Source organism: Rhinoderma darwinii, chromosome 5 (assembly GCF_050947455.1).
Source record: "Rhinoderma darwinii isolate aRhiDar2 chromosome 5, aRhiDar2.hap1, whole genome shotgun sequence".
Classification (NCBI taxonomy): Eukaryota; Metazoa; Chordata; class Amphibia; order Anura; family Rhinodermatidae; genus Rhinoderma; species Rhinoderma darwinii.
This window is the reverse complement of record NC_134691.1, coordinates 35,477-51,339: the sequence shown is the minus strand read 5'-3', so window position 1 is coordinate 51,339 and position 15,863 is coordinate 35,477. Positions and strand designations below refer to the sequence as shown.

The window sequence follows — 15,863 nt, the reverse complement described above, 5'->3', positions numbered from 1 at the left end:
ACAATCATATATATCACACCTAGTGCTGGATACACAATCATATATATCACACCTAGTGCTGGATACACAATCATATATATCACACCTAGTGCTGGATACACAATCATATATATCACCCCTAGTGCTGGATACACAATCATATATATCACACCTAGTGCTGGATACACAATCATATATATCACACCTAGTGCTGGATACACAATCATATATATCACACCTAGTGCTGGATACACAATCATATATATCACACCTAGTGCTGGATACACAATCATATATATCACACCTAGTGCTGGATACACAATCATATATATCACACCTAGTGCTGGATACACAATCATATATATCACACCTAGTGCTGGATACACAATCATATATATCACACCTAGTGCTGGATACACAATCATATATATCACCCCTAGTGCTGGATACACAATCATATATATCACACCTAGTGCTGGATACACAATCATATATATCACACCTAGTGCTGGATACATAATCATATATATCACACCTAGTGCTGGATACACAATCATATATATCACCCCTAGTGCTGGATACACAATCATATATATCGCACCTAGTGCTGGATACACAATCATATATATCACACCTAGTGCTGGATACACAATCATATATATCGCACCTAGTGCTGGATACACAATCATATATATCACACCTAGTGCTGGATACACAATCATATATATCACACCTAGTGCTGGATACACAATCATATATATCACCCCTAGTGCTGGATACACAATCATATATATCACACCTAGTGCTGGATACACAATCATATATATCACACCTAGTGCTGGATACACAATCATATATATCACACCTAGTGCTGGATACACAATCATATATATCACACCTAGTGCTGGATACACAAGCATATATATCACCCCTAGTGCTGGATACACAATCATATATATCACACCTAGTGCTGGATACACAATCATATATATCACCCCTAGTGCTGGATACACAATCATATATATCACCCCTAGTGCTGGATATACAATCATATATATCACACCTAGTGCTGGATACACAATCATATATATCACACCTAGTACTGGATACACAATCATATATATCGCACCTAGTGCTGGATACACAATCATATATATCACACCTAGTGCTGGATACACAATCATATATATCGCACCTAGTGCTGGATACACAATCATATATATCACACCTAGTGCTGGATACACAATCATATATATCACACCTAGTGCTGGATACACAATCATATATATCACCCCTAGTGCTGGATACACAATCATATATATCACACCTAGTGCTGGATACACAATCATATATATCACACCTAGTGCTGGATACACAATCATATATATCACACCTAGTGCTGGATACACAATCATATATATCACACCTAGTGCTGCATACACAATCATATATATCACACCTAGTGCTGGATACACAATCATATATATCACCCCTAGTGCTGGATACACAATCATATATATCACACCTAGTGCTGGATACACAATCATATATATCACCCCTAGTGCTGGATACACAATCATATATATCACCCCTAGTGCTGGATACACAATCATATATATCACACCTAGTGCTGGATACACAATCATATATATCACACCTAGTGCTGAATACACAATCATATGTATCACACCTAGTGCTGGATACACAATCATATATATCACACCTAGTGCTGGATACACAATCATATATATCACCCCTAGTGCTGGATACACAATCATATATATCACACCTAGTGCTGGATACACAATCATATATATCACCCCTAGTGCTGGATACACAATCATATATATCACACCTAGTGCTGGATACACAATCATATATATCACACCTAGTGCTGAAGACACAATCATATGTATCACACCTAGTGCTGGATACACAATCATATATATCACACCTAGTGCTGGATACACAATCATATATATCACACCTAGTGCTAAAGACACAATCATATATATCACACCTAGTGCTGAAGACATAATCATATATATCACACCTAGTGCTGGATACACAATCATATATATCACCCCTAGTGCTGGATACACAATCATATATATATCACACCTAGTGCTGGATACACAATCATATATATCACCCCTAGTGCTGGATACACAATCATATATATCACACCTAGTGCTGAAAACACAATCATATATATCACACCTAGTGCTGGATACACAATCATATATATCACCCCTAGTGCTGGATACACAATCATATATATCACACCTAGTGCTGGATACACAATCATATATATCACACCTAGTGCTGGATACACAATCATATATATCACCCCTAGTGCTGGATACACAATCATATATATCACACCTAGTGCTGGATATACAATCATATATATCACACCTAGTGCTGGATACACAATCATATATATCACACCTAGTGCTGAATACACAATCATATGTATCACACCTAGTGCTGGATACACAATCATATATATCACACCTAGTGCTGGATACACAATCATATATATCACCCCTAGTGCTGGATACACAATCATATATATCACACCTAGTGCTGGATACACAATCATATATATCACACCTAGTGCTGGATACACAATCATATGTATCACACCTAGTGCTGGATACACAATCATATATATCACCCCTAGTGCTGGATACACAATCATATATATCACACCTAGTGCTGGATACACAATCATATATATCACACCTAGTGCTGGATACACAATCATATATATCACCCCTAGTGCTGGATATACAATCATATATATCACACCTAGTGCTGGATACACAATCATATATATCACCCCTAGTGCTGGATACACAATCATATATATCACACCTAGTGCTGGATACACAATCATATATATCACACCTAGTGCTGGATACACAATCATATATATCACACCTAGTGCTGGATACACAATCATATATATCACCCCTAGTGCTGGATACACAATCATATATATCACACCTAGTGCTGGATACACAATCATATATATCACACCTAGTGCTGGATACACAATCATATATATCACACCTAGTGCTGGATACACAATCATATATATCACACCTAGTGCTGGATACACAATCATATATATCACACCTAGTGCTGGATACACAATCATATATATCACCCCTAGTGCTGGATACACAATCATATATATCACACCTAGTGCTGGATACACAATCATATATATCACACCTAGTGCTGGATACACAATCATATATATCACACCTAGTGCTGGATACACAATCATATATATCACACCTAGTGCTGGATACACAATCATATATATCACACCTAGTGCTGGATACACAATCATATATATCACACCTAGTGCTGGATACACAATCATATATATCACACCTAGTGCTGGATACACAATCATATATATCACCCCTAGTGCTGAAGACACAATCATATATATCACACCTAGTGCTGGATACACAATCATATATATCACCCCTAGTGCTGGATACACAATCATATATATCACACCTAGTGCTGGATACACAATCATATATATCACCCCTAGTGCTGGATACACAATCATATATATCACACCTAGTGCTGGATACACAATCATATATATCACACCTAGTGCTGGATACACAATCATATATATCACCCCTAGTGCTGGATACACAATCATATATATCACACCTAGTGCTGGATACACAATCATATATATCACACCTAGTGCTGGATACACAATCATATATATCACACCTAGTGCTGGATACACAATCATATATATCACACCTAGTGCTGGATACACAATCATATATATCACCCCTAGTGCTGGATACACAATCATATATATCACACCTAGTGCTGGATACACAATCATATATATCACACCTAGTGCTGGATACACAATCATATATATCACACCTAGTGCTGGATACACAATCATATATATCACACCTAGTGCTGGATACACAATCATATATATCACACCTAGTGCTGGATACACAATCATATATATCACACCTAGTGCTGGATACACAATCATATATATCACACCTAGTGCTGGATACACAATCATATATATCACACCTAGTGCTGGATACACAATCATATATATCACCCCTAGTGCTGGATACACAATCATATATATCACACCTAGTGCTGGATACACAATCATATATATCACACCTAGTGCTGGATACATAATCATATATATCACACCTAGTGCTGGATACACAATCATATATATCACCCCTAGTGCTGGATACACAATCATATATATCGCACCTAGTGCTGGATACACAATCATATATATCACACCTAGTGCTGGATACACAATCATATATATCGCACCTAGTGCTGGATACACAATCATATATATCACACCTAGTGCTGGATACACAATCATATATATCACACCTAGTGCTGGATACACAATCATATATATCACCCCTAGTGCTGGATACACAATCATATATATCACACCTAGTGCTGGATACACAATCATATATATCACACCTAGTGCTGGATACACAATCATATATATCACACCTAGTGCTGGATACACAATCATATATATCACACCTAGTGCTGGATACACAAGCATATATATCACCCCTAGTGCTGGATACACAATCATATATATCACACCTAGTGCTGGATACACAATCATATATATCACCCCTAGTGCTGGATACACAATCATATATATCACCCCTAGTGCTGGATATACAATCATATATATCACACCTAGTGCTGGATACACAATCATATATATCACACCTAGTACTGGATACACAATCATATATATCGCACCTAGTGCTGGATACACAATCATATATATCACACCTAGTGCTGGATACACAATCATATATATCGCACCTAGTGCTGGATACACAATCATATATATCACACCTAGTGCTGGATACACAAGCATATATATCACCCCTAGTGCTGGATACACAATCATATATATCACACCTAGTGCTGGATACACAATCATATATATCACCCCTAGTGCTGGATACACAATCATATATATCACCCCTAGTGCTGGATATACAATCATATATATCACACCTAGTGCTGGATACACAATCATATATATCACACCTAGTACTGGATACACAATCATATATATCGCACCTAGTGCTGGATACACAATCATATATATCACACCTAGTGCTGGATACACAATCATATATATCGCACCTAGTGCTGGATACACAATCATATATATCACACCTAGTGCTGGATACACAATCATATATATCACACCTAGTGCTGGATACACAATCATATATATCACCCCTAGTGCTGGATACACAATCATATATATCACACCTAGTGCTGGATACACAATCATATATATCACACCTAGTGCTGGATACACAATCATATATATCACACCTAGTGCTGGATACACAATCATATATATCACACCTAGTGCTGCATACACAATCATATATATCACACCTAGTGCTGGATACACAATCATATATATCACCCCTAGTGCTGGATACACAATCATATATATCACACCTAGTGCTGGATACACAATCATATATATCACCCCTAGTGCTGGATACACAATCATATATATCACCCCTAGTGCTGGATACACAATCATATATATCACACCTAGTGCTGGATACACAATCATATATATCACACCTAGTGCTGAATACACAATCATATGTAACACACCTAGTGCTGGATACACAATCATATATATCACACCTAGTGCTGGATACACAATCATATATATCACCCCTAGTGCTGGATACACAATCATATATATCACACCTAGTGCTGGATACACAATCATATATATCACCCCTAGTGCTGGATACACAATCATATATATCACACCTAGTGCTGGATACACAATCATATATATCACACCTAGTGCTGAAGACACAATCATATGTATCACACCTAGTGCTGGATACACAATCATATATATCACACCTAGTGCTGGATACACAATCATATATATCACACCTAGTGCTGAAGACACAATCATATATATCACACCTAGTGCTGAAGACATAATCATATATATCACACCTAGTGCTGGATACACAATCATATATATCACCCCTAGTGCTGGATACACAATCATATATATATCACACCTAGTGCTGGATACACAATCATATATATCACCCCTAGTGCTGGATACACAATCATATATATCACACCTAGTGCTGAAAACACAATCATATATATCACACCTAGTGCTGGATACACAATCATATATATCACCCCTAGTGCTGGATACACAATCATATATATCACACCTAGTGCTGGATACACAATCATATATATCACACCTAGTGCTGGATACACAATCATATATATCACCCCTAGTGCTGGATACACAATCATGTATATCACACCTAGTGCTGGATATACAATCATATATATCACACCTAGTGCTGGATACACAATCATATATATCACACCTAGTGCTGAATACACAATCATATGTATCACACCTAGTGCTGGATACACAATCATATATATCACACCTAGTGCTGGATACACAATCATATATATCACCCCTAGTGCTGGATACACAATCATATATATCACACCTAGTGCTGGATACACAATCATATGTATCACACCTAGTGCTGGATACACAATCATATATATCACCCCTAGTGCTGGATACACAATCATATATATCACACCTAGTGCTGGATACACAATCATATATATCACACCTAGTGCTGGATACACAATCATATATATCACCCCCAGTGCTGGATATACAATCATATATATCACACCTAGTGCTGGATACACAATCATATATATCACCCCTAGTGCTGGATACACAATCATATATATCACACCTAGTGCTGGATACACAATCATATATATCACACCTAGTGCTGGATACACAATCATATATATCACCCCTAGTGCTGGATACACAATCATATATATCACCCCTAGTGCTGGATACACAATCATATATATCACACCTAGTGCTGGATACACAATCATATATATCACACCTAGTGCTGGATACACAATCATATATATCACACCTAGTGCTGAAGACACAATCATATATATCACACCTAGTGCTGAAGACACAATCATATGTATCACACCTAGTGCTGGATACACAATCATATATATCACACCTAGTGCTGGATACACAATCATATATATCACACCTAGTGCTGAAGACACAATCATATATATCACACCTAGTGCTGAAGACACAATCATATATATCACCCCTAGTGCTGGATACACAATCATATATATCACACCTAGTGCTGGATACACAATCATATATATCACACCTAGTGCTGTATACACAATCATATATATCACCCCTAGTGCTGAAGACACAATCATATATATCACACCTAGTGCTGGATACACAATCATATATATCACCCCTAGTGCTGGATACACAATCATATATATCACACCTAGTGCTGAAGACACAATCATATATATCACACCTAGTGCTGGATACACAATCATATATATCCCACCTAGTGCTGGATACACAATCATATATATCACCCCTAGTGCTGGATATACAATCATATATATCCCACCTAGTGCTGGATACACAATCATATATATCACACCTAGTGCTGGATACACAATCATATATATCCCACCTAGTGCTGGATACACAATCATATATATCACATCTAGTGCTGGATACACAATCATATATATCACACCTAGTGCTGGATACACAATCATATATATCACCCCTAGTGCTGGATACACAATCATATATATCACACCTAGTGCTGGATACACAATCATATATATCACACCTAGTGCTGGATACACAATCATATATATCACACCTAGTGCTGAAGACACAATCATATATATCACCCCTAGTGCTGGATATACAATCATATATATCCCACCTAGTGCTGGATACACAATCATATATATCACACCTAGTGCTGGATACACAATCATATATATCCCACCTAGTGCTGGATACACAATCATATATATCACATCTAGTGCTGGATACACAATCATATATATCACACCTAGTGCTGGATACACAATCATATATATCACCCCTAGTGCTGGATACACAATCATATATATCACACCTAGTGCTGGATACACAATCATATATATCACACCTAGTGCTGGATACACAATCATATATATCACACCTAGTGCTGAAGACACAATCATATATATCACACCTAGTGCTGAAGACACAATCATATATATCACACCTAGTGCTGAAGACACAATCATATATATCACACCTAGTGCTGAAGACACAATCATATATATCACACCTAGTGCTGAAGACACAATCATATATATCACACCTAGTGCTGGATACACAATCATATATATCACCCCTAGTGCTGGATACACAATCATATATATCACACCTAGTGCTGGATACACAATCATATATATCCCACCTAGTGCTGAAGACACAATCATATATATCACCCCTAGTGCTGGATACACAATCATATATATCGCACCTAGTGATGAGGATACAATCATGTATATCACACCTAGTGCTGGATACACAATCATATATATCACCCCTAGTGCTGGATACACAATCATATATATCACACCTAGTGCTGAAGACACAATCATATATATCACACCTAGTGCTGGATACACAATCATATATATCACCCCTAGTGCTGGATACACAATCATATATATCACACCTAGTGCTGGATACACAATCATATATATCACACCTAGTGCTGGATACACAATCATATATATCACACCTAGTGCTGAAGACACAATCATATATATCACACCTAGTGCTGAAGACACAATCATATATATCACACCTAGTGCTGAAGACACAGTCATATATATCACACCTAGTGCTGAAGACACAATCATATATATCACCCCTAGTGCTGGATACACAATCATATATATCACACCTAGTGCTGGATACACAATCATATATATCACACCTAGTGCTGGATACACAATCATATATATCACACCTAGTGCTGGATACACAATCATATATATCACACCTAGTGCTTTATACACAATCATATATATCACACCTAGTGCTGGATACACAATCATATATATCACACCTAGTGCTGGATATACAATCATATATATCACACCTAGTGCTGGATATACAATCATATATATCACACCTAGTGCTGGATACACAATCATATATATCACACCTAGTGCTGGATACACAATCATATATATCACACCTAGTGCTGGATACACAATCATATATATCACACCTAGTGCTGGATACACAATCATATATATCACCCCTAGTGCTGGATACACAATCATATATATCACACCTAGTGCTGGATACACAATCATATATATCACCCCTAGTGCTGGATACACAATCATATATATCACACCTAGTGCTGGATACACAATCATATATATCGCACCTAGTGCTGGATACACAATCATATATATCACACCTAGTGCTGGATACACAATCATATATATCGCACCTAGTGATGAGGATACAATCATATATATCGCACCTAGTGATGAGGATACAATCATGTATATCACACCTAGTGCTGGATACACAATCATATATATCACACCTAGTGCTGGATACACAATCATATATATCACCCCTAGTGCTGGATATACAATCATATATATCACACCTAGTGCTGGATACACAATCATATATATCACACCTAGTGCTGAATACACAATCATATGTATCGCACCTAGTGCTGGATACACAATCATATATATCACACCTAGTGCTGGATACACAATCATATATATCACCCCTAGTGCTGGATACACAATCATATATATCACCCCTAGTGCTGGATACACAATCATATGTATCACACCTAGTGCTGGATACACAATCATATATATCACCCCTAGTGCTGGATACACAATCATATATATCACACCTAGTGCTGGATACACAATCATATATATCACACCTAGTGCTGGATACACAATCATATATATCACCCCTAGTGCTGGATATACAATCATATATATCACACCTAGTGCTGGATACACAATCATATATATCACCCCTAGTGCTGGATACACAATCATATATATCACACCTAGTGCTGGATACACAATCATATATATCACACCTAGTGCTGGATACACAATCATATATATCACCCCTAGTGCTGGATACACAATCATATATATCACCCCTAGTGCTGGATACACAATCATATATATCACCCCTAGTGCTGGATACACAATCATATATATCACACCTAGTGCTGTATACACAATCATATATATCACCCCTAGTGCTGGATACACAATCATATATATCACCCCTAGTGCTGGATACACAATCATATATATCCCACCTAGTGCTGGATACACAATCATATATATCACCCCTAGTGCTGGATATACAATCATATATATCCCACCTAGTGCTGGATACACAATCATATATATCACACCTAGTGCTGGATACACAATCATATATATCCCACCTAGTGCTGGATACACAATCATATATATCACATCTAGTGCTGGATACACAATCATATATATCATACCTAGTGCTGGATACACAATCATATATATCACCCCTAGTGCTGGATACACAATCATATATATCACACCTAGTGCTTTATACACAATCATATATATCACACCTAGTGCTGGATACACAATCATATATATCACACCTAGTGCTGGATACACAATCATATATATCACACCTAGTGCTGGATACACAATCATATATATCACCCCTAGTGCTGGATACACAATCATATATATCACACCTAGTGCTGGATACACAATCATATATATCACACCTAGTGCTGAAGACACAATCATATATATCACACCTAGTGCTGAAGACACAATCATATATATCACACCTAGTGCTGAAGACACAATCATATATATCACATCTAGTGCTGGATACACAATCATATATATCACACCTAGTGCTGAAGACACAATCATATATATCACCCCTAGTGCTGGATATACAATCATATATATCCCACCTAGTGCTGGATACACAATCATATATATCACACCTAGTGCTGGATACACAATCATATATATCCCACCTAGTGCTGGATACACAATCATATATATCACATCTAGTGCTGGATACACAATCATATATATCACACCTAGTGCTGGATACACAATCATATATATCACCCCTAGTGCTGGATACACAATCATATATATCACACCTAGTGCTGGATACACAATCATATATATCACACCTAGTGCTGGATACACAATCATATATATCACACCTAGTGCTGAAGACACAATCATATATATCACACCTAGTGCTGAAGACACAATCATATATATCACACCTAGTGCTGAAGACACAATCATATATATCACACCTAGTGCTGAAGACACAATCATATATATCACACCTAGTGCTGAAGACACAATCATATATATCACACCTAGTGCTGGATACACAATCATATATATCACACCTAGTGCTGGATACACAATCATATATATCACACCTAGTGCTGGATACACAATCATATATATCCCACCTAGTGCTGAAGACACAATCATATATATCACCTCTAGTGCTGGATACACAATCATATATATCGCACCTAGTGATGAGGATACAATCATGTATATCACACCTAGTGCTGGATACACAATCATATATATCACCCCTAGTGCTGAAGACACAATCATATATATCACAGCTAGTGCTGGATACACAATCATATATATCACCCCTAGTGCTGGATACACAATCATATATATCACCCCTAGTGCTGGATACACAATCATATATATCGCACCTAGTGATGAGGATACAATCATGTATATCACACCTAGTGCTGGATACACAATCATATATATCACCCCTAGTGCTGAAGACACAATCATATATATCACACCTAGTGCTGGATACACAATCATATATATCACACCTAGTGCTGAAGACACAATCATATATATCACACCTAGTGCTGGATACACAATCATATATATCACCCCTAGTGCTGGATACACAATCATATATATCACACCTAGTGCTGGATACACAATCATATATATCACACCTAGTGCTGGATACACAATCATATATATCACACCTAGTGCTGAAGACACAATCATATATATCACACCTAGTGCTGAAGACACAATCATATATATCACACCTAGTGCTGAAGACACAATCATATATATAACACCTAGTGCTGAAGACACAATCATATATATCACCCCTAGTGCTGGATACACAATCATATATATCACACCTAGTGCTGGATACACAATCATATATATCACACCTAGTGCTGGATACACAATCATATATATCACACCTAGTGCTGGATACACAATCATATATATCACACCTAGTGCTTTATACACAATCATATATATCACACCTAGTGCTGGATACACAATCATATATATCACACCTAGTGCTGGATATACAATCATATATATCACACCTAGTGCTGGATATACAATCATATATATCACACCTAGTGCTGGATACACAATCATATATATCACACCTAGTGCTGGATACACAATCATATATATCACACCTAGTGCTGGATACACAATCATATATATCACACCTAGTGCTGGATACACAATCATATATATCACCCCTAGTGCTGGATACACAATCATATATATCACACCTAGTGCTGGATACACAATCATATATATCACCCCTAGTGCTGGATACACAATCATATATATCACACCTAGTGCTGGATACACAATCATATATATCGCACCTAGTGCTGGATACACAATCATATATATCACACCTAGTGCTGGATACACAATCATATATATCGCACCTAGTGATGAGGATACAATCATATATATCGCACCTAGTGATGAGGATACAATCATGTATATCACACCTAGTGCTGGATACACAATCATATATATCACACCTAGTGCTGGATACACAATCATATATATCACCCCTAGTGCTGGATACACAATCATATATATCACCCCTAGTGCTGGATACACAATCATATATATCACACCTAGTGCTGAATACACAATCATATATATCACCCCTAGTGCTGGATACACAATCATATATATCACCCCTAGTGCTGGATACACAATCATATATATCACACCTAGTGCTGGATACACAATCATATATATCACACCTAGTGCTGGATACACAATCATATATATCACCCCTAGTGCTGGATACACAATCATATATATCACACCTAGTGCTGGATACACAATCATATATATCACCCCTAGTGCTGGATACACAATCATATATATCACACCTAGTGCTGGATACACAATCATATATATCACCCCTAGTGCTGGATACACAATCATATATATCACACCTAGTGCTGGATACACAATCATATATATCACACCTAGTGCTGGATACACAATCATATATATCACACCTAGTGCTGAAGACACAATCATATATATCACACCTAGTGCTGAAGACACAATCATATATATCACACCTAGTGCTGAAGACACAATCATATATATCACACCTAGTGCTGAAGACACAATCATATATATCACACCTAGTGCTGAAGACACAATCATATATATCACACCTAGTGCTGGATACACAATCATATATATCACACCTAGTGCTGGATACACAATCATATATATCACACCTAGTGCTGGATACACAATCATATATATCCCACCTAGTGCTGAAGACACAATCATATATATCACCTCTAGTGCTGGATACACAATCATATATATCGCACCTAGTGATGAGGATACAATCATGTATATCACACCTAGTGCTGGATACACAATCATATATATCACCCCTAGTGCTGAAGACACAATCATATATATCACAGCTAGTGCTGGATACACAATCATATATATCACCCCTAGTGCTGGATACACAATCATATATATCACCCCTAGTGCTGGATACACAATCATATATATCGCACCTAGTGATGAGGATACAATCATGTATATCACACCTAGTGCTGGATACACAATCATATATATCACCCCTAGTGCTGAAGACACAATCATATATATCACACCTAGTGCTGGATACACAATCATATATATCACACCTAGTGCTGAAGACACAATCATATATATCACACCTAGTGCTGGATACACAATCATATATATCACCCCTAGTGCTGGATACACAATCATATATATCACACCTAGTGCTGGATACACAATCATATATATCACACCTAGTGCTGGATACACAATCATATATATCACACCTAGTGCTGAAGACACAATCATATATATCACACCTAGTGCTGAAGACACAATCATATATATCACACCTAGTGCTGAAGACACAATCATATATATAACACCTAGTGCTGAAGACACAATCATATATATCACCCCTAGTGCTGGATACACAATCATATATATCACACCTAGTGCTGGATACACAATCATATATATCACACCTAGTGCTGGATACACAATCATATATATCACACCTAGTGCTGGATACACAATCATATATATCACACCTAGTGCTTTATACACAATCATATATATCACACCTAGTGCTGGATACACAATCATATATATCACACCTAGTGCTGGATATACAATCATATATATCACACCTAGTGCTGGATATACAATCATATATATCACACCTAGTGCTGGATACACAATCATATATATCACACCTAGTGCTGGATACACAATCATATATATCGCACTTAGTGCTGGATACACAATCATATATATCACACCTAGTGCTGGATACACAATCATATATATCGCACCTAGTGATGAGGATACAATCATATATATCGCACCTAGTGATGAGGATACAATCATGTATATCACACCTAGTGCTGGATACACAATCATATATATCACACCTAGTGCTGGATACACAATCATATATATCACCCCTAGTGCTGGATACACAATCATATATATCACCCCTAGTGCTGGATACACAATCATATATATCACACCTAGTGCTGAATACACAATCATATATATCACCCCTAGTGCTGGATACACAATCATATATATCACCCCTAGTGCTGGATACACAATCATATATATCACACCTAGTGCTGGATACACAATCATATATATCACACCTAGTGCTGGATACACAATCATATATATCACCCCTAGTGCTGGATACACAATCATATATATCACACCTAGTGCTGGATACACAATCATATATATCACCCCTAGTGCTGGATACACAATCATATATATCACACCTAGTGCTGGATACACAATCATATATATCACACCTAGTGCTGGATACACAATCATATATATCACACCTAGTGCTGGATACACAATCATATATATCACCCCTAGTGCTGGATATACAATCATATATATCACACATAGTGCTGGATACACAATCATATATATCCCACCTAGTGCTGGATACACAATCATATATATCACACCTAGTGCTGGATACACAATCATATATATCACACCTAGTGCTGGATACACAATCATATATATCACACCTAGTGCTGGATACACAATCATATATATCACACCTAGTGATGAGGATACAATCATGTATATATGTATAGAGGGGGGCAGGTACCTTTTTCGCTCCCATCAAGGCTGCTTTCTGGAGTTTCCTGTAACAGTATTTGGCATAGGTGCTGATCGCCACTCCTGAAATAAGAAGGGTACAGAGCGTGAGGTCTCATGTAATTTAGTATAATATTATATGGTATTACCCAGGGTGCAACATTACATAACAGATATCATCAATGGAGGAAACATCTATGGAAAGAAATCATGAAAAGCTGGAAGACTTCCCGGAAAGTAACCGGCCTCATGAACGGCGCTGGATATGTCAATCTGTGAACGTACATTTT

General features: G+C 37.1%; 1 protein-coding gene across 1 annotated transcript in view; it reads right to left on the bottom strand.

Annotated features, from left to right (window-relative positions):
- The window catches only part of LOC142651235 (rho GTPase-activating protein 39-like), a 75,433-nt gene extending 59,780 nt beyond the window's left edge, over positions 1 to 15,653 (bottom strand). The window contains exon 1 of the mRNA XM_075825671.1: positions 15,584 to 15,653. Coding sequence (XP_075681786.1) covers positions 15,584 to 15,598 — 15 coding nt within the window. The 5' untranslated portion in view covers positions 15,599 to 15,653. The remainder of the gene's footprint in view (positions 1 to 15,583) is intronic.
- Between the last annotated feature and the right edge of the window lie 210 nt (positions 15,654 to 15,863).